We start from the raw sequence: 21,788 nt of genomic DNA, 5'->3' as shown, positions 1-21,788 counted from the left end.
TCTACTCTGTTCAAGCACTAACAATATTTTCTCCATTATAATAATGACGATACAGTTGTGGTGAAAGGTGGATGGGGGCATTTCAAAACGCAATCAAATATGTTCTCTAAGCTAAAAACAGTGGTTGAGTTACATTCTCTTGATTTTTTTTGCACACGTTATGTGGTTTGTTGTGATTTATAAAAGCTATTATTTCTGAGTACAGTACTGCAGTTAAAAGACTTTGCATTCTTATTTTTCTGAAAGTAGTATTGGGAAAGTAGAATTCTGAATGAAATGGGTCTGTGTGAGCAATGGAGCTCTTTCTTAATTTACGTGTTATTTTAACACAGATGTGAACACTGCTGTAAGTATTACTGTGTAAACTTCTAGTGATATTACTGTAATCATGTTTTGTGCTATTTTCAGCTCAATAATGCGTTCAGGTTACAGCAGGGTGAACACTTACTGACACCCCCAAGTGTTCAGGGGATGGATTTTGTTTTCTGTTTGTTATTACATGCTCAGTCCCAGGCCTATTCAAGTTAGGAAACTGTGCATTTGCTTCTCTGTTTAATGCAAAAGTCGAAGGTGTTAAAGTGTATTTTCCTTTGTTAGGTAAAGAAGAAAGGAAATCTGTCGTGTTCTTGTCATCCTGCAGGACCCTGCTCCTCCTACTTTCCCGGGCACTGCCGAATGACTTCAGAGTGCATCTACATTACAGTACTGTTTTAGATTTTAGTGTGCAAGTGGAACCTAAATCTGTATTATCTACTTTTGCAGACTGGCAGAAATAGCTATACTGGCTTTATTTATCTGCTTGGAAAGATAGAGTTAACATAGTATAACCTCTTTTCTCCCTTTTCCTTTTCGAGTTTTACAAGACTACAAATAAAAAAAAGATCAAAGTAACTGTGAAAGGTTTCGTAGATACTCGAGAATGTCACACTGGGGTGTTATACATTAATAGAGGGTATAGGTTTGGTTTTGGATCTCCTCAACACTTTACATCTCTACAGCACATCTCTAAACATCTGTAAACAAGATTTTTGATATATGCCAAGAGTATTTCTAACGGTAAACCCTCCTCACATCAGCATGGATTTTGTTCCTTTTGTTAAAGTAAAGAATTGCAAAATAATACTGATCATGCCCCCTTGCAAACATTTTTGTGGATCAAATGTCACCTTTAAGTAAGTGTATTTGTGAAATTACGTATTTCCAAACTCACCGTAGGATTGAAATTGCTTTAAAAATATTGTAAATGCTTATGTCTCCTGTCATCTAATCCACTAACCTGGACATTTCACAAAGATGCCATTTAAAAAACAAAATCTTTAAAAACCCACAAAACTAACATGTACTCTATAACATAGTTTTGTCTCATTTACCGTTTTCTGAAGCTGCTCCACAAGGACAGCCTCTTTAAATCATTCATAATGTACTGTATTTCCATCACTCAGTCCTTTTTTTTTTGATTCATGTTTCATTTAAACATTTTTTTTACAGTTAGAATCAATTTAATTACTGGATGAAACCCAGTGGGATGATTTTGTGTCTGAGCAAAAAGTGAAATCTGGTGCCGAGGAGTGGGTTCTGGTGCCAGGGGAGAGCTCCGTAAGGGTTTTGGATGGTTTGATGCGATGGTGGCTGTACACAAGTGTGCATCTCCCCTCTAGCCTAAGAACAGCCACATCTATCCACCACCATCCCTGGGATTTTGCCATGAATGATCTGCTGCTTGTCATTGAAGTAGAGCATGTTAATGGGGGACATCTTGGTCGGAGTACAGCAGGGCCCTGCGGAGCCTCGGGGGTTGGCGTGCTGCACCAGGTGGGTGTGCGGGTATTTCTGCATGAACATGTACTCGCACTGTCCGGAGCAGTAGTTGGCTTTGTAACGTTTGGGGGCAATGATCCAGTCCCAGCCGAACGCCTCGAAATCCACAGTCAGAGGGTAGCGACAGCAGCGAGACTCGGTGGAGTGCTCGTCGCAGTCCAGGCCGAGGTTTCTCCGAGAACGTTTGGTCGTCTCGAGAACCTTCACTTCCAGGAACGGCTGCTGGAATCAGGGGGGTTGGGGGGGGGGCGGGCAGGACAGAGAGAAAGAGGTGGTTATAAGAGAACAACAACAACAACATGGCTGAGTTAATGATTTTCTGATACTTCTGTCACCCAAGGAGTTAGATGAGATGATCAAAACCACTCTCATGTCTGTGTGTTAACTATGACGCTAGAGCAAAGGGGTTATAGCTTAGCTTAGCATAAAGATACCTCACCAACGCCTCTAAAACTCAATAATTAACGTGTTGTGGCTTGTTTTTTTTAATCCATACACAAAGTAAAGTGTAAAATGACAAGTTGTGATTTGAGAGGGGGGGGGGGACTGTAACTATTTGTAACAGTTTATCTATCCACTCAGCTCTTCAGTCTGTCCGCTGCTTGCCACGTCAACGTCACAAGTTACAGCTGCCACAAGATGTTTGCCAAGATTTACAGCCTGTTCTCTTTGAAATCTCTGTCATTTTTACAGTTCTGTTTGTGTACTGATTAAACAAACAAGAGACAATGTGTTAACTAAGGAGCTTTAAAGCTGGTATGCTTATTTTTTTAACGGTTTTCTCCTTTCTTCATGCTAATGCTAAGCTAATCACCTCCCAGCTTCAGCTACATACTCGAGAGTTATATCTATCTTATCACTCTCGGCAAGAAAGCAAATACTCATATTTCCCAAAAATGCTGAACTACTGGGACACTTAAATAGAACAGAGCCACTAATTATTATTATGATGATGATGATGATGATGATGATGATGATGATGATAATGATGATGAAGACGATGATGATGAAGACGATGATGATGAAGACGATGATGATGATGATGATGATTACTATTATTATTGTTATTATTTGTGACACCTATGATTTTCCTACTATGATAACTCAGAATGTTTGCTGTGCAGTAGTTTTCAGTCCTGGTATATAAGTACCACATCCTGAGGGTTTTCTATCTAGCCAGGTAGTTAACAGCATTAACCTGATACACCAGATGTTAATCGGTTCTAGATTATACATAAAAGGTCGTACTACTTCTGAAACCAGAGTGAAATAAACCAATAAGCTTAACCTGTTGATTTTGTGTCATTTTACAACTATGCTGTCCCGCACATTTTAAAAACGTATTGATTACAGTAAAAGCCATCTAGTCTCCTCCAAGCGTCTGATTAGTAACCATTATAACAGAAAATAAATTTTGACTTGTCATAGCAGGAAAAGCACACGTGTAATTAAATACATTAAAACCACTGCATTCCATTTAGTTGAGCCAGTTCCAAGAAAATGATTTAAATCCCCCTTTATATTCAAAACCCACTCATCTGAAATTTCACAAAAACATCTGAATTAATTTGTCATTGATAGACACTAGCCTTTCCTTACACCAATGGCTGACTCTGTATGCTTGGTTTGATCCATGACCTAGGAGGTCATCTGCAGGCTACTATAACCTTGACCTTTGGGCAAAGCGAGCGGATCAAATATTTTACTCCATCATGTTTGTTTTACAAAGCCTTCCTCTCCCCACAGTGATTCCAGCTGGGCTTGAGCACAGTTTTCTGTGACGCATTCAAAAGAGGAAATAAGCTGAAAGGCCGTTGGGGTGAGACCATGTCAGCTTGGCCTTTAGGGCTTTTGTTGTAGAAAAAAAGACCCAGAGGATCAGGGAGAGGCAGAGTTTGATTCTTTCTTTGCTTGTTGTGTTTTGTTTTATTTTGGTACACTTGCCTGTGTTTTTGATCTTTTCCTTTTTTTTTGTTCAAGAATAATATTGCACACTGCTGTGTGCTCAGAGGGCAGCGATTTATTGGCCAAGACACCAGAGCTGACCTCTGATATGTGTTGTGAAGATCTGACCCAAATGATCACTTGGTAAATATTTGGTGTTACTTAACTGGGTGAGTGGCCTACATAATTCAACATAGATGTTTGCATGTAACTGTCAGTGGCAGTAACTCTGGGATTTTCTAACTAGATTACTGGCTCACGGATGGTTTTGCCTTAAGACGAAGTTTGAACTCATCCATGCAAACCCCTTATTCACATTCTGCAAAAGAATATGATCTTTCCTATTTTATTTCCTAATTGAACCTCCTGTGAAGGAATAATTTCGTTTTCACCACCATGTGGAAAGAAAAAATTCACTGCAAGCCACAAAAACGAAGAATAGTGTGCACAGAAGATGCACGCATAGTGTAAAAGGCAGCTATGAAGAATATGTGATCAGCATCGTAAATATATTGTGCACCGGTCTTAGTTAGCAGCAGACTTGAAGATGGGATGTGCTGATGACATTGGTGAAGACTGATCCAAACAAAGCAGCTGTGTTCTCTGGACTGATCTAAATATAGAGTGGTCATGACTGACTTGTTCAAATACAGTTCTGTGGTGATGGAGGGCCGAAAATACATGTGAACTTTCGATACATGACTGGTTTACAAACTCCCCTTTTTAAGTAGTATGTTGTTAGTTTTTCAGATCCATTTAGTAATACGGATAGGATTGAAAAACATTATCCAAAATCTTTAAAGCAACAATTAAAACAAACTAAATGTTAGACTTTTGAAGATCCCCTAAGTAGTGAAAGTGGCAGGATGGAGGTTTTTGAGTCCAGCTTTCAACAGACCACTTGCCCACAGCAAGTATTAGCAAGTACTATAAGCAAGTATATAACCTTTGCGAAGTTGTGTGTTAGCAAACTGTTGGTACATGCTGGGAATATGCAGAGAGAATGAGATGGTCCCAGAGCCTGCACACCAGCTCCAGACAGCGATACTAACAACTGCTTCTGTAGCTAACATGACAACAACAGCAAGTGTGGTGATCTAGAAAGTAAGTTGAATGTCCGTGGGTGAGTAATTTCACGTTACCTGACACACAAATCATAGCTGAAATAATGTTGTGTGGCTTGATCCAAGTCACTTTTTCGGTTTCCCATTTACAGAGCCCACCTTTAACTAACATAACAAATACATGTTTGTGTTTAAGGTGGACCTGTAACATCAGTCAGAGGGGAGCTGTTCTCTCTACGGTTTGGCTTTGGGATTTAGGCTGTTACAGAGTGAATGCAGCTTTATGAAAACATTGTGTCGGCTACAGGTTTGTTCAAAACCATTTCTGCTTTTACAGAAAAGTATAGCTGCTAGCTACTTTGGTCATGGTTCAAAACATGGCTTTTGATGTCAGTATGGGGCACACTGAATTGCCTACCGCTATTAATGTCAACACTCAGTTGTAGTATTTGATCCTTTTTAGTATTTATAATGCAGACTGATGCTACATGATGCAACACAATCCTTTTTGTGCTCATCCACTAAGATCCATCTTCCATCCACTGAGAATGCCTATGTTCAGGGTCCACATTTCTGTATGACGCTGCCGGTGTGCGGCGATGTAGCACAGATTTTAGATTAAATTAATAGTGGTTAACCGAAAGGCAGGAAACTATAGAAGCCCTAAGCGGCCATCCATTCAAATTTTTATTTTATTCCATTTTCCTGTGATAACGGGATAATTTTCTCGCGATCTCAAGATCAACAATCAACAAACCATCTCAAGATCAACAATCAACAAACCATAGCGGAATACAAGGGTCGGCCGGTGTGTTTCTTTATGATAATTTCAGGGCACTTTGCTGTGTGACTGGTCAGCTCAGTTGGTAGAGCACAACTTTTTTTTCTTCTTTTGTGTGTTTTTTATTATCCTCTTCAGCAAAGTTGTTATGAATAGGTTCAGGGGAATCCAATCACACATTTCCCATGGCTATTTCAAAGTTATGTGTAACATTAAATGGATTGCCCCGAATGAGAACCAGAGGAATTTCCTCTGCTTGGGAATGAAATGAAAAGTTCATAGGTTGATGGATGTGAAACAATTTCCAGTCTCTTCATAAGAACTTTGTTGAAGAAGATTATGAATAAGTGTAAAAATAAAATAAAGTTGGTCATCTGCGAGGATCAATCCAAACTCCAAGAATATAAGTTCTGTGCTCTACCAACTGATCTAACCAGTGATACTGCTACACACAGTGAAATTACCATTAAACCACTGTGTTAAACTGCTGTTTTGTTATCTCGAGATCACGAGAAAATGATCCCGTTATCACAGGAAAAACGGAGTAAAAAAATGGTTGAATCGATGGCTGCTTAGGGCTTCTGTAGAAAACAAATATTGTAGGGAAACATCAAATCAGACTACACAGTTGTCAGTATTGTAGCCTGTATTGCATCCTCACTAGATAGACCGCAAATATGTTAAAATATTTAACTCTTAACTTTTCCATTTTGAATTTTTAAAAAAAGTTTTAACAGTAACAGTAGGGATAACCAGAAAATATGTGGAGAAAGAGAATGGGAGATGACATCACTGCTATCCTTCAAGTAAATTTTAGTTCAGTCCAGTTATTAATACAGATCAGAAGTTAGTTTTTTTCACTAACATGATTTGGCTGCACTCCTTTAATTGAAATATGAATTTGCAAAAATCTCAATCTGAAACCGATTCCCCCCAAGGGCAGGTCTGACGGTCCTTACCAGCCCCTCCTCCCCGGGTCGCAGCGAGGTAACTGCCAGGTCATTGCCGCTCTCATCAAAGGCGTTGATGTCGATTCCCCAGTTGGTGTGCGGCTGTTTGAACCAGTTCTGCAACACGTGCTTAAAGTCAATACTTTGCCAGTGGCCGACCCTGGAGTTGAGCTCTATCTTCAGGGAGCGGATGCGGATGTGGCGGCTGCCCTGCTCCGTGACGGGCTTCAGTCGGAGGATTTGCAGGTAGACGGTGGAGGTCTGCTGCAGCGGTCGCAGGTACACCCACAGCTGGGCCTTCAGCACCTTAGTGAACATCAGTTTGGGGCTGAACTTGAAGAAGCAGCAGCTCGGCTTCCCGTTCACCTGCACCAGGGGCTCCGCTGTGGAAAAGAAGACAGTTACATTTATATATACTGTATATGCAATACACTATATGCATTGATCATCAAGATCTCAAGTCTGAGCACTACTTTAAACAGTGTTTGATCCAAGACATGAATCGCAACGTCCTTGGTTCATGTCTAACCAAGGACCTTTGTTGCATGTCCTTCCCATCTCTCTATCCCTTCATCTCATGTCATCTCCCTTTCCACCACAGTCCACTAGACACAAAGTCATTTTGCTTCTGTGTGTGTGCTTTGGGGACAAGCATTTCTGTTCTGCTGGTGAAATTTGGGATTCTGCAGGTAGTGCTCTTCTCTGCCTGTTCCTGCATCATTGGATCCAAACACATAACTTCCTGTGCATCGTAGGGGGTTGTATTAGCAAAGCCCAGTACAAAACATTATCATTATTTCTTGGAACAGCAAATGCATAATAGTTAATCAACTCAATGTAGGTTCACTAGTCCCAAAACATGAAATGAACAATCTACATTACAACAACCCTGGACCTGACCGAGGGGTTCAGAAATAAATATTGCAGCTGACTGGCACAAATAAAACAGAGACAGCTGCACTGTGCTCAGTCATCCATCAAAGGAACAAACCATCCATCCTGATTCCATCCATCCATCTTGTACCGCTTGTCTGGGGTCAGGTCGCGGGGATACTCTGATTCACATATTGGTAATAACAACGATCATACTGGGCCACATAACTGAAAGATATCCTCTCTAATACAGCTCAGAAAGGACTTTCAAATGTAAAAGAGAATTTCCACCCTATAGGGCACACAGGATCAACAATATCTCCCAGAGTAACTCCTTTTAGCTGAGACTTTCAAAAATTCACACAGCAAATAGGAATATGTTATTATTGTTGAAGTGCAAACCTCTATAATATCAAAGGAATTTTAAAGTCAGTAGCAAATAGCACAAGTTCAGTTGCTATTGACTTTAACCATCCTTGGATAACTATGACCTGGATGACTGAGAACCTTCACAGAAACCTCTATAAGACTAACTAACACTATATTCTGCAAGGAATGAGAGACAGTGGTCAAAGAAGGTACAGTTACTGTAAGTTAGAACACACTCTGTGTTTACTGTTGTGCTTTAATCCATTATCAAACACTGAAAGATATGTAGCCCTCACCACAGCAATGATGATTTAAAGATGAAAGCTAAAACTTAAACTTGGGTCTCGAAACACTGTACTGTCCTGATGTAATAAAGTAGGAATTTTAAAGGCAGCAGTTAACAGTGCTGCACTTCCTTGACATGCAGAAATGCACTTTTTTGGACTCACTCAGCACCTTGACAAGAAAGATATGCCTGTGTTTTGAGCACTGATGATAATGCTAGAGACTACAAGAGATCTGCAACTCCAATGTTACACAACTGGTTGTGCATAGTCTGTAGCTCTGTAACACACTACTGTTGGGATATGTTGGGAACAACATATGGGATATTGTTTGTTTTCTAGATGCAATCCCATGTTTTTTGTTCTGTGATGTCCATTAATTAGGATTTTAAAAAACTACTAACAATAATATATACTTGAGTTTGAGTCAATGCAGTTTACAGAAAAAGTCCTAATCGGGAGAAGATGATCAGTATTTCTTCTTTTACATTGTAAAACAGTATATCTTTTTTCTTTTTTTGTCTTACTGCTCATTTTAGCCGCATCTGCATGAAGACCGTCGGTTATCACATGTGCACATGGTCCTGTTGTTTGGTCCATTCAGTCAGGTTACATTTGTGATTACATCAAGGTTGGACAAACAGATACATTTGCATATTAAAACAAGGATCAGCAATGGTGGCCAGTGGCCAGATGGTAACCTTAGATTCCCCTGGGTCAATCATAATGAAATGGTCTACCCCTACATTACAACTAGCAAAATTAAAACATCTCAAGTTTGTTTTAGTGGCTCGCCCTTTGTTGAAAATATATTTGGGGTGTGGATTAAGGGTTACGTCAAAGAACACAAGGTGTCTCCCAAAATAGGCAGATTTATTCCTGTCATGATCCTTGGCGCTGGTGTTTTCTGTGATTTGCACCACATGTCAAATCTGCACATAGTTAATTTACATAGACCTCCATCTGATATAATGACATCCATCCATCCATTCCATTCACACATTCATTTCCATGTAAAGCGTTCATTTATTAAGGGAAATTTATTCTGCATCTATCTAGCATAATAATGTGCCAACTGAGTACAATAGAATATCTAATCGGCCCATTTTCTCTGAGCATATTTGACACGTTACAACTCCTAAACTGTCGTTTTCTGTTATGTATCTTGCAGAGGAGTGTTGCTGTCCCCTCTGTTAAAAAAAAAAGAAGATAAAGAAACTGTATGGACCTGCCAATCACTGCCAAATCGGAGGTTGCTCAGGCAACCTGAAAATGCTTCCTGGGTCAAAAGGTTATTTGGCTCCTCAGCCTAGTTAAGAAATGGGATCAGGGGTCAAAACCGTCACCCTCTTTACATCTCAGGGGTACTGGGGAGGGGTAGTCCTAATAGCCAGATTGAGTTTGAAGGTCAAGGTCGACCCTATGGGAATGGTAATATGTCTTTCTTCACAACATGCTTTTTTTATTTTTTATTTTTTTTACATTTTTACCATGGAATCATTTAAAATCTCAGAAACACAACAGTGCTGAATGAGCTGACGTTTGTTTTTGTTTTGATTAGGGTGGAGATTCTCCAGCCAATAGTGAATTATTTATCAAACCCTTTACACCAAACAAGTCTTGTAATTGAATTATAGGCATGCATTGAGGGATATGAATTCACTGAGGTACAGATGGACTATCCATTAGAAGAGTCCAGGGCGAACATTGAATAAGGGCCAAGCCAGGGACAGACGTGGTCCTTCAGCCTGTATTTCCAGTCATTAGTGAGTGTAAATTATACAGTGTCTCACGCTGGACAAACAATATGTCAATGTTCCTTCTGGTGGGTTGCTGGGGTCACAGCAATTAACGTGGGTTGTGTTGTGTTTGCTCATCAGCACAAAACTGGGAATGAATGATTCGGCAGTTTGCTTGGGGTTTACTTGTGATTACTACTTTTTTGTTGTTTTTAATCGCTGCAGATGGGGACCGACACACACCAGCTCTTCCTTTGCAAACAGCTATTTTTATCGCTTTTGTTGGGGTCTTTGGGGGGGGGCAAACCACCAAACACTGCAGAGCTGAAATGGTTCAGTTTCTCGAGCAGTGGCCTTTCTTGAGAAGGAGTAATTTGAGAAGCAGAGCCCATACAACATGATCCAGTTAGGACCCTGGTTATTAAACACACATGCACAACATCTGAGCTACGTCACGTTAAACAATGCCTGCATTGATAGGTGAAATCAATTTGTGCCTTTATAGATCATATAAGTGCCGTAAGAGGCAAACCAGAGGATGAATGTCTGCACCTTTATTACACCCCACGTCTTGGCAGAGCGTTCTACGCAAAACTAGCTTGTAAAGATCAAAAAACCAATGGGACATTTAATCCTTCTACCTGAACTAACTTTACTCCTGCTGCCACACATTATTGTTGAACAATCTCAATTTTACTGCAACTGCAGGACTGTTTTTATGGCTTAATTTCCTGAACAGTTTGCTCAGTTATAGTTCAGTCAATCCTGCAGAAAGGATATGATTTCTTTTTTTGCATTCAGCACCACCTACTGGAGCTCAGCCAAACTGAAGATAGAATCTAGTTCTTACACAGTAAAAACGCTCTTTTTGTTTTACTTAAAAAGTAAAAACCAAGTAAAACCCAAGTAAGTACGCATGGACAGAGGCTGTATTTTTCCAAAGGAAACAGCTTGTTTGCTTTTCCTCCTCATGTTTCCAGTCTACTTCATTATTACAGCAGCTTATTTCCCTGTGGTCTAATTGCAGCATATGCAGTGCATGAATTTTACTGCCAGCACGCAGCAGGCCTGCAGGTGAGCCTATCAAACATCTGGTGGACTCCCTGGGTACCTGTGTCCCATATTTAGCTCAGAGCCTCCTATACATGTATGTTAGGGGAGACATATAGAATATAAGGGTTTATTCACCATGCCATCTGTCCATTTTAATTCGACCACAGCCGGTTTCAAAGTAAAATGCTTTTAATAACCAAACTGGGTACAGGAGCACGAGCCAGTTAAACTGCTGAAAACAGATGGAGAGGGGAAGCTAAGGTGTAGTTATACAATGAATAGTTACCACTACCACCAAGGGTGCTTAAAGGTGATTCTAATCCAATATATGTCTTTTTGTCAAATTCAACAATTATGTCCTCGCGGTCTGCTAATAGGAAACAAACAAAGTGGATTGGGCCGGGCCATGATTTTTGTGTCAGGTAGCGTTAAATGACTTGCCCACGAACATTCAGCTTTCTAGTTTGCCAACACATGCTGTTGTTGTGATGTTATAGTAGCTGGAGAGTTGTGAGATTGATTTCTGTGCTGCTGCATCTAGCGCCTCCCCATGCTAAAACTTTAGCAACCTCGCTATACTTTTAAAAGATTCCCACCCAATGATGAACAAGATCAGAAAGCATACATTAGTTATTTAATTTAAAATGATTTAACCTTCTTTGTCAAATATCAGGCAGCAAAGAAAAAAAAAAAGTCAACTTAATGATGAATTTGCTTTACAGTGAATGATGTCAGTCTGAAAAAATTATTTTAAATGACCTTCACACTTTTATCAAAAAAAAGAGAGAAGTTATTAGAGTTCACTTTTTTTATCTAAACTCTTGAAAGGCAGTTGTGTGCATATTGTATACATGTGCCAATCAGGTGAAAATCCACAAGTTAAATAAGGAGGGGAAAGGAATGGTCACTTATTGTTAATGTCCAAATGGATGATGCATAATGGAATAAACCTAGATAGGAGTTTCATTTGCATATATATCTATATTTTTCTTTCTTAATGGGAAATGCAAATGTGCCATTTTGTGGTGATAGTGTGTTTGGGAGCCTTCATGTTGAATAAATCTGACTCAAGGGTATCCCCACGCACCTCGGCATATTAATCATCGTGACACGTTCACGACCCTTCTAATAAGACAGGGGCCACAGTGCACCCCCTCAAACATCCCATCCCACCCCAGCCCCACTCCCTCTTTGTCTCTCGGCCAGTCCCAAGGGACGGGAGAGGGTGGTGGGGGAGGCCGGGCTCGAGCTGGGGATGGAGGAGGAGTGGGTGTGTGTGTGTGTGTGTGTGTGTGTGAAGTTAGACCCCCTCATTCAAATGCCCTCCCCTGGGACAACGGCAGGCACAAGACTCCTATTAGGACTGAGCACAGTAGCCCCCCAGGAGTAACAAAAGACACCTCCTAATGCTCCCTGTTCTAGCTCAGTGAACACACGCACTCGGAAACATGCAACCACACATAAACCTGCAAGCTCCAAACTGACCGTCGTCAGCAAACAGAACTCATTGTTTTTAGTGTTGGGGTTATACATGTTGGTATTATAAGGGAAACGTCTGCGGGACGTCTCTAGCAGGATGGGGACAGAGGAGGAAAAGAGCGAGCGTGCAGTGAACTGCAATAAGGTGGACAGCTGGACAGCAGGAAGCATGCTGGGGTCTCACCGCTTGTGTTTGTGTGCATCCACACATGCATGCAAGACGTTAACGTCACAGGACAATGTTCTGCTCGGCTTTCAAAAGTTAAATCCAAAACGTTTTACATATTTGGTAAAACCAAACATCTAAACACAATTTTGAATTATCTGAATTACGCGCTGCCATCAGGATTTCTTTTAAAAGAAACACCACTGCAGGATGAAAAGCTAAGTGTGACAGTGCAAAAGTAGAGAGACAGCCAGTGTAATTTGTACTCTTTAAACTAAAATGTTAAACTAAAATAAACTGAGCAGAGTTCTGTTAACTTGAAGCCACCTTTCTTTGGCTTCCTTGCTAACATTATTCACATTTATTTTCTTCACCTACTGAGAGTTTCAGCCAAGTTTCCTCAAATACACCTGGGTAGTGTCAGTGTGTGTGTGTGTCTCCCTCACTTTTCAACCTTCTACAAAATTCATAAATTCTGTCAATCAGCTAAATCTTCATTCGCACAGCCAAAACATACAGGAAAAAAATTGCAGTTGTTGGAAATTAGTTTTCTTTATTGGACTCTATCTGAAATGTGTTTACTCAAGTGTGTATGGCATTCAATGACCCTCTTGTAAGATTAAGCCCGAGGCAAGGGCTTCAGCAGGGACATAGCGCAGAGGTGACTGATGGAAAACGGAAGGGAGAGAATAAACACTTCAGAGGCTATTGAGTAATTATATGGTTAGAATTTCAGCCACTATTATTTAGGTGATAGTAACTTAAAACTCATACAGATGTAACATGGATCATCTCTTGATTTGCATGCTGACCATATGTGACCGAATATGGTGAGATAATTCTTTAAATAAAACTTCTTTGTCTGGGTTATATCACAGGTTAACATGATACATTTATTGATTAAATTGAAACAACTAAACTGGGAAATAAGCAAAACAAAATTTACACCCATAATCAACTTGCTCTCCACTGCAGATCATCAAGTCACTGTTTATTTATATTACCAAAGAAATCTTAAAGACTGTGCATGAAAGAAAAAGAATGACAAAAGCTACGCTTTATTTTATCATTATTCAAAAACCTGCAGCAGAAGAATCATAATTTAAACTGCATGACTGACATCTGTTTTGATCTTGTTTGAGCAGAATGACAAAAAGTTCACTTTATTGTCTTGTTTGGAGCAAATTTCTACAATCCTGTCCATCTATCTATAAGCATATATATATATATACACACACACACACATACACACACATAGTAATGTAATTTTTGTTTTCATTTTATGACATTGCTATAATGTAAGCAAAATCTTCTTAATGCGTTTAATTTACTACTGAGTCCTAAAATCTATTTTCCCACCAGAAAATGTGTAAAAAGATTAAAATTCTGTATTTTAAGTCTGAGATATTTCTTCATACTGTATGTTGCTTCAGTCTGTTGCAGTGGACCACTAATGCATCCATAAGGACGTGATCCTGACCAGCTTCCCAGACTGCTAGCTACTGAGATACTGCTTCTGGGAACTGAGTTGAGAAAATTGCCACCATGCCGCTCATGTTGACAGTGAGAAGGACTTTTGAAACTTTACACGCAAAATAATAAAAATACCTATCCTAGTCATGCAGATTATACCAAATCTGTGTCAGCTAAGAGATTTCTCTAGTTAGTGTGAGCAGATTGTGCCAACTCTCCCTCTAGGAAGCATTTTCTGCTGTACCATTTCCTCAAGAATTTCTAAGCAACATACAAAAATCTGTCCTTCCCTTTATGAGCTTATCTTTATGCCATCTGTGTTGTGCATTATATATAAATCAAACTTGGCTCTGCTCCCTAAAGAAATCACTTCAAGTGTGCCATAATGAACTTCCTGGGGTGATGTGGGTACGGCAGGCAGAAATACTATAGACAGGTGATAAATACAGCGAGAAGCTCTCCTTTGTAGCAGGAAAAGAGGCTAATTAAATTTTCATGTAGATAATCGTGAGGTAATCTACTGTTAATTGTGCTTCTTTCCAACATAGTGGCTGTCTCATCGGATCCAGCATTATGCCCATGCAGCATTTCCTTTGCTTAAACGCCTCTTAGATTTAATGGACTCTTCCATAAACTGATCCTCAGCAGCTCCTCGCACACGACCACATAGAGCCTGAACGCATCCATCAACAATAATCCCCTCAATGATCTCCATTTTATCTTTTCACTCCCCTTCTCCTCCTCCTCCTCCTCCTCACTCATGTCCCTACACAGGGCTTAATTACTGGTGTGAAGTAATTATTTCCTTTATTAGTGAAACGTAACATCTGTTTCAGGTCTTTTTAATTGTACCTATAAAACCCTTCCATGATTTCTGTCCCTTTAGGATAGGACTGGGATGCTTGTTGCTCCCTGCGGACTCACTCTCTTCTTCCCTCCACCCCGCCACCCTCCTTCCCCCTTCATACCCTCAGCATGAGCCACGGTGCACCTCACTCGATCACACTCTTTGAAATCCTTTAAAGAAGCAACGAGGAGCTCACAAGGTGATCACAAGCAGTGAAATCGTCTTTTTTTCTTAATAAGGAAACAAATATATTCTTGCGCAGCCATGCTGCCAAACTGGCATTAATGCAGTATTACAGCCATTCTCCTAACTTCTGTGTTGTATTTTTGGTAATGCAGGCATTAAATTCCAAAGAAACATATTTCCAAATGCTAAGAGAAAAGGCCGGCTGCAGGGACTGGTACATGGGAGCGTGGGAATAGGGGAAGGAGTGAGATTCCTGAGGTCCTGGGGAAATATTGTCTCTGTATTAATAGACTTTGGTCCCTTTGAAATTTTATTAGCCATAAAGTTGACGGTATGTTGTGCAATTTCTACAGTCCTACAGACCTTTCTTTCTTCAGTTTTTACCTCTTTTTAAACAAAGTGTCCATACCCCCCGGTGTCCAAACAATTCAACTCCAAAGTTTATCTTTCTCTGAAGTGATGACAGCAACTACACAGGGAGAACAGGTGTCATAGTCAAACTGAGACCTCCATGGAATAAATAAATCTATAAAAACCTCACATAGTCATCAACTTCCAGCAAACACTGGCCAGTGAGTTGAAGACGCTCCGGCTTCTGCAGCTCTGTCCTTTTAGCGCTCTCCCTCTTAATTTTTATGGTTCCTGCACCTTCAGGAAATGACCCTTTTATAGGGTCAACACTATAAAAGACTTGTTTTTTGTGTGTGTGTGTGTGTGTGTGTGTGCGCTGGGGGATAAGTGTTCAAGTTACTACCGGTTCGTCTTTGCTGCCAAAGAAAGAGACCCGATGAGGTTAATAGTCTCCTCTTCCAATATATCACATAGCTGTGAACTCTGTGACCCTTTTTGTCAACAGGAGAACTTTTCTCTGGAGTGTGTGTGACTGTGTGAGTGTGTGTGTGTGTGTGTGTGTGTGTGTGTGAGAGAGAGAGAGCATCCTCGTGTGTCTACACAAGTGTGCACATGTGGAAATTTGTATAGATTTGTATACATGTGTGTGGATGTTCAAGAGTTGTGTAGGCCTGTGCTTGAACTGGATGTGCCTCATCTTAACAGGATTACATAACAATTCCAGTACAGCATTTTCTAATGTTAGCCTACACACACTCATGATGGACACTCATAAAATGTGGGTATAACATAAAAAGTGAGAAGTAATGAGAATATTTGAATGTTCATTAGAAATGTTTCAAATGTGATCTAAACATCAGTTTTCACTCCTTTAAAGGTGACATTTTCCCTTGTAGAAAGCCAGTGATTTCCTATGTTTTGGACAACCGGCAATGTCTGTTCGGTGGAATAAAATTTAAACATGTAATAAAGGCTCAGAGGGAGGGTAAGCGAGTGCTGCTCTCTGCTGGATTCTCTGTTCCGGGACAATTTTCAAATTACTCAAAATCTCTCTAAATGTCAAAGCTCAGAAAACAAATTTACTCAAGGGCAAAGACGATCAAGAATATAATACGCTTTTCTCAAACAGCCTATATACTAAGTTCTTGTGCAACAGTAGTTGATCTAGCCAGTATTCTTAGTCCACAGAGACGCCTCTTCTCTTCAAATCTTTTTCCTGACGTTCTCTGGCGGTATAATTTGGTTTTCAGTATTTAATGCTGCAGAAGTATTTAATCAAACATTTGAATAGTGCATGGTTAATCAACATCGAAACATCCACAGAGAGACAGAGAGAAAGAAGGGAGGAGACGGTCAGTGATGGCAGAGCAAGATCTGGTCTTAATGTCTCGGGACAGGTGACAAATGGGAGCCTAGTAGGGTCAAATCCTCACCCCACCTCAGGCAAAACAAACTGAGCTCCAGAATACATACTTTGGATGCATGCTCATGCACAATTTCACACATAAATCAATCAATATACCAAATCAAGCAGTTCAGCTCTTAATGCAAATAGATTTGTTCATAAGAAACACTCATTCGCAACACTGCACTAGAAAATGACCCTTAATAAACTCCAAACTGAGTCATTTTTCATGCATGAATAGCGAGCAGAGCGGTTACCTACACAACTCGCTGTATGGAGGGAGATGTTTCAGTGCCGCACTATGATATAAATAGCTGTACTTTTCCATGAAATTTCATAGTAATTAGAGACCAGGAAGCATGGACCCTCTCAACCCCCACTGCAGCACCCACGTACCTTGAGTGAATACTAAGAAGCAACTCTGGCACATGTCCAGTTCAGTATGTACTGTTTGAACCCACATGGCCCATCAAAGGCAGTGTGCACGACCGTGAAAGGGTGATTGGGTTCGAGGTGCGCAGGGAATTGTGTTTGAAGTCCTCCTTCTATCACAGAGACAGAAAAAGGCACTTTTAATCCTGTGGGATCACTAAGGCGCCACAGGCAAAAGAGATGCACTCATTCTCTCAACTCTTCCATGAGTACCGGAGAAAAGGCGAGGAAGGAGAGAGGGGGCTAACGGGGAGGAAGGTGGGGGTGGATGGAGGCGTAGGGGGGAGAGAAGGAGCAGATGATAAAAACTGCAGCTGACATGAAGAGATGAGGCAAACAGAACAGAACAGAGAGGAAGTGCTGTAACATGACAGATACAGCGGTAATGTCAGTCATTAGCTCCTCTGGCTGGCATGAGCCTGTTAGAAATACGCAATTAGCCAGCGTCATGCATAATGCCCTTTTCTGGCTCAAGAAGGTATCAAATCACTTTGCATGGTGTGTGTGTGTGTGTGTGTGTGTGTGTGTGTGTGTGTGTGTGTGTGTGTGTGTGTGTGTGTGTGTGTGAGAGAGAGAGAGAGAGAGAGAGAGAGAGAGAGAGAGAGAGAGAGAGAGAGAGAGAGAGTGAGCATGTATTACTCATGTTGTGGGGACATAAACCTATTTACACATTCACATTGTGGGGACTCATCTTCCTTTTAGGAATAAAACGCAAGTCCACATAACATACACCATCAGTTTTTAGGGTTAAGACTTAGGGTAAGTACGGAAATGAATATATAATGTAATGAAATCTGAAGTGATGGGCAAACCTCCCGACTGAGTGTTTCCATGAAAAGGATGGGAACCAAAATACATTTTGTTCATTTCCCTTGTAATGTGCTGATGTGTATTAAACATACAGAGTTTCATCTTGTCTGTATTTACAGGTGGAGAGGGAAAAATCTAATTTGGATTGATCTGCAAATCAGAGATAACAGCTATACTTATTATACAAAATCTTTATTGTCAGTATGTGTCATATACATCCTCGATGTGTGTTTGTGAGCAAGTAATAAAAATAGAAACAGAGAGAGAGATACCTAGACAGATCTAACTTGAAGCACTAACATACTGATTATTTTGTGGAAATGTCCTAAAAATAGCTTCCACGTAAAGCAAACGGCTGACAAATGACAAAGCAAATGTTTTTGATGCCTCCTTAATTCACCTGTAAGATAAAATACATCACTTGCGTCAGTCCAGAGCAAAAATAATTCCCAGAGGAAACCATTCTTAAATAAGCAAGGTTCACAGAGTTTTTAAAAAAAAAATAAAATGTTAAAAGCTACCATAAAGAGTGGTGGAATAGGAAAGATGGAAGTCAAATTCAGACGACATTCGAGGAGCCTGCAGTTACAACAACATGTCAAGTGAATGTTGATTTGCTATAACAGAGACAGGTGTGGCTGGCAGGTGAAGAAGTGTTATTAAACTACAAGATATTAAAATATACATCAAACAACTGATGACAGAAAAGAAGAAAGTGAAAGAAAAAGAAAAAAGAAAGTGAGGCTCTTTTAACATACAAATAGATAGATAGATAGATAGATAGATAGATAGATAGATAGATAGAAAGAAAGATAAATGGATGTCAAGGAGCACATAAGTCTCCTGCACATAGGGTATCTTTGTTCACTCATGGAGTAAAAAAAACTGATTATTTGGAGTGTGTTTTATCTGCCTTGTGCAGAATATATTACGTGTGTAAATGTTGTTGAACCCCGCGATTTGCCAGGAAAAGGTCACACACTCCCCTCGACCCTAAGTGATTCTCTGTCTTTGTGTACTCGTGGTGAAAAAAAACGAGCTGCGCCCATAAACTTCGCATTTAAAAGGCAAGTGCGGCCGAGGGGGGCCGCCGCATGAGGGGAACAATAGCAGCTTTTTGGACACACTTTTTCTCACTGCGATGAACAGCAGGGAAACCGGTAGAGCCTCCTATAAAAGACCGATAGAGCACAGCTGCTAGGGTTCAACAGTAATTTTATAAAATGTCTGTTTTATAAAAGGGGCCTGCCTGTGGCTTATCTGTGGATTTATGGGAAACTATAAGAGGGCGAGCAAATTGTGGCAATAATCAGAGGGGCCTCACGACGTGATCATAACTCCAGATTTTAGGGCCTTTATGCAAAAGAAGGCATAAAGGATTAAGTGATGCAACTGCCAGCCAAATGCTGCATTATCATTAATAATGCACTTGACATTCAAACGGGTCTGTCATGCGTTTACTCCCTGTCAAACACACACAAAAAAATCATCTGAAAGAGGGAGTTTAAACATGACAGCAGGTGGACCGAGGAGTCCAGCAGCTAAATATTAGACACGGCTCCAAAAGGACATAGTCCTCCATCATCATCACCATAATCATCATCATCCCCGTGAAAACAAAAGTTCATCAGGCCATATTGGAGCTGTCTGACTCAGAGTGGCCCTTTATATTGCTGATTATTGATTTATCAGGTTCACGCGTAATCCCTCGACTATTTTGACAGCCGTGGCCAACAGCTGACCAGAGTCATCTGTCTAATTTTATCAGCCCGCTTCAGACACACAGAGTGGACCCCTAATCTGAATCTCAAAAAGTAGGTTAGGTCACTGACTTGAATGAGCCCCAGCGGCTCCACTGTCCACGCAGCAGGCCGGAGTCACTTGAACCTATGTGCTCCGCAATTACGCGCATGACGCATTTGGAGACAATATTGTTGGGTTGTAAACTATTACTCACGCTCAGAGGCCATGGTGATCACGGACTCCGTGGTGGCGTGGTACTCATCCTCCTCCATAAACTCATCCTGGGACGACGCGTCTCCCTGGAAGTCGTGATGGTCCAGCAGCTGCTGGAGCGGAGGAGCCTTGGGCAGCAGCTGATTGACCACCTCCCGGCTGATGTTGGGCGCCTGCTTCAGGCGCAGCTTGCTAAGGATCTGGGACTTGATGGTCTCCAGTCTTAGCACTTTGCTCTGCTCCCTCCAAACACAGGCGGAGCACTCGTGGGAACCGGCGTCCTCGTCCAGCAGGGACAGCCCGGCATCCGTGGGCGTCTCGCTGGCAGAAGGCAGGAGCAGATTGGGCTCATCGCTCCCCGACTGTCCCAGGGAGATGAGCACCATCAAGCACAGTAAGAAGTTGTACCTCGGCATGACGATGCGTGAACACCAGGCAATGCAACTTTTTCTTTCTTTCTCTTGTCTTTTCACTCGCTTTATCCCGTTATCCCTCGGTTGTGCGCCGCTCCTTGCCTTATCCTACAAAAGGCAGGGGATCAGTGACATGCATCTAATCCAAAACGATCACGCCGAAGTTGCTTTTTTGCAGCAGGAGATTTTGCAATAAATTTTCAAAAAAGTACGTTCCAGTGTGTCTCGGCGCGACCCGTTTTGATTTAAAGTGAACAAATTATCTGTCTGATGAATGCATAGTCCGCTCATATGTAGTACAATGGTTGTTTTGGGGTCTTCTATACAATTTAGTCCATGGAGGTGTGTGAGTGTTCAGAAGTGTCACTGAAAAATGTGCAAGTGCGGTCAAAAAGGGGCTCTTTATATATCTCAGCTGCCCAGTGTCGTAATCCGTCTCCATTGGCTAAGATTGTAACAAAAGGCTTTTAGGTCTGTCACCAAGTCAAGAGGGACAGAGCGAAGGGAGGGTGCGCGCACTGTTATGAGAGTATAAATGTTTTTTTTACAGTGCACAAACAATGTCTCACATTAGAGATATAGCCCAATTAGGTTTCTATGATGATGACATAAACTATGGCTCACTGCGCCTATTGTTGTAAATGGTTTATTATGGTGTAAATTGTAAAAAGAAATTTAAAAAATAAAATTAAAAAGCGCTTCATGGATTCCCCCATGACTATTCCACATCATCTTCAAAATCGCACACATCTAAATATCTATGGTGCATTTGAACAAGAAACCCACTGATGATGAATCTTCATGTAGATATGTCCTATGCTAATATTTAGGAATTGCACGAGCTTGTCCGATGCAGAGCTCCCCAAACTGAGCGTCAAAGTATCTGTGTGAACCAGTAAAGTAAAATCAAGGGCTCTGAAATGCAAATATGTGGTTTTAAAAATGGTATGTAATAAATGGTAATAATAAAACATAGGGTTACCTTTATAGCCTGTATTAATAGATTGATTGCAGTAATGCAGTGGCAGCAGGTCTGCTCTCTATAGACTTTATAATGCATATAGGATATATACTTTCATTTGTACTAATCAGTTGGTGTAAGCCTTACGAAAATGTCGCATGTTTTTAAATAGTCTTTTCATGAATTACAATGGATTGTAGAATCTTCTGTGTCACATTTGATCTATAAGTCAAAATGTCAATGGATCTGATCAAAATGTAGCCCAACAACACACCACAGACAAGATACTCTATTCATGTCTGTATATATGTGCTAAATAAAAGTTGTGATATTTCTGGAACAGACTTCTTCTACATGTACAAATAATACTTCACTGAGTTACCTTCTCTCAGCGAGGCATCACTGACCCACTAACGTCCTCTGCTGGAGGAACA

At 40.7% G+C, this 21,788-nt stretch overlaps 1 protein-coding gene across 1 annotated transcript; it reads right to left on the bottom strand.

Annotated features, from left to right (window-relative positions):
• Nucleotides 1–1,199: 1,199 nt before the first annotated feature.
• On the bottom strand, nt 1,200–20,396 carry gdf11 (growth differentiation factor 11). The gene is made up of 3 exons (XM_046076386.1): nt 19,982–20,396; nt 6,567–6,940; nt 1,200–2,040 (listed from the first exon to the last, which is right to left on the bottom strand). Exons 1-3 carry the CDS (start codon nt 20,394–20,396, stop codon nt 1,660–1,662), a joined length of 1,170 nt encoding a protein of 389 aa, XP_045932342.1. The 3' UTR covers nt 1,200–1,659.
• Between the last annotated feature and the right edge of the window lie 1,392 nt (nt 20,397–21,788).

The sequence above is a fragment of the Micropterus dolomieu genome, linkage group LG18 (assembly GCF_021292245.1).
Source record: "Micropterus dolomieu isolate WLL.071019.BEF.003 ecotype Adirondacks linkage group LG18, ASM2129224v1, whole genome shotgun sequence".
Taxonomy (NCBI): domain Eukaryota; kingdom Metazoa; phylum Chordata; class Actinopteri; order Centrarchiformes; family Centrarchidae; genus Micropterus; species Micropterus dolomieu.
The sequence above is the reverse complement of the archived record's forward strand: the minus strand, read 5'-3'. Positions and strand labels throughout refer to the sequence as shown.

What these genes read in the sequence shown, in the direction of transcription:
- gdf11 (XM_046076386.1), bottom strand. Translation starts at nt 20,396, where the DNA reads ATGCCGAGGTACAACTTCTTACTGTGCTTGATGGTGCTCATCTCCCTG. An exon ending in GATCACCATGGCCTCTGAGC is followed by an intron (nt 6,941 to 19,981) that starts GTGAGTAATAGT and finishes TCTTTTCCACAG; the next exon opens with CGGAGCCCCTGGTGCAGGTG. An exon ending in GACCCGGGGAGGAGGGGCTG is followed by an intron (nt 2,041 to 6,566) that starts GTAAGGACCGTC and finishes CCCTGATTCCAG; the next exon opens with CAGCCGTTCCTGGAAGTGAA.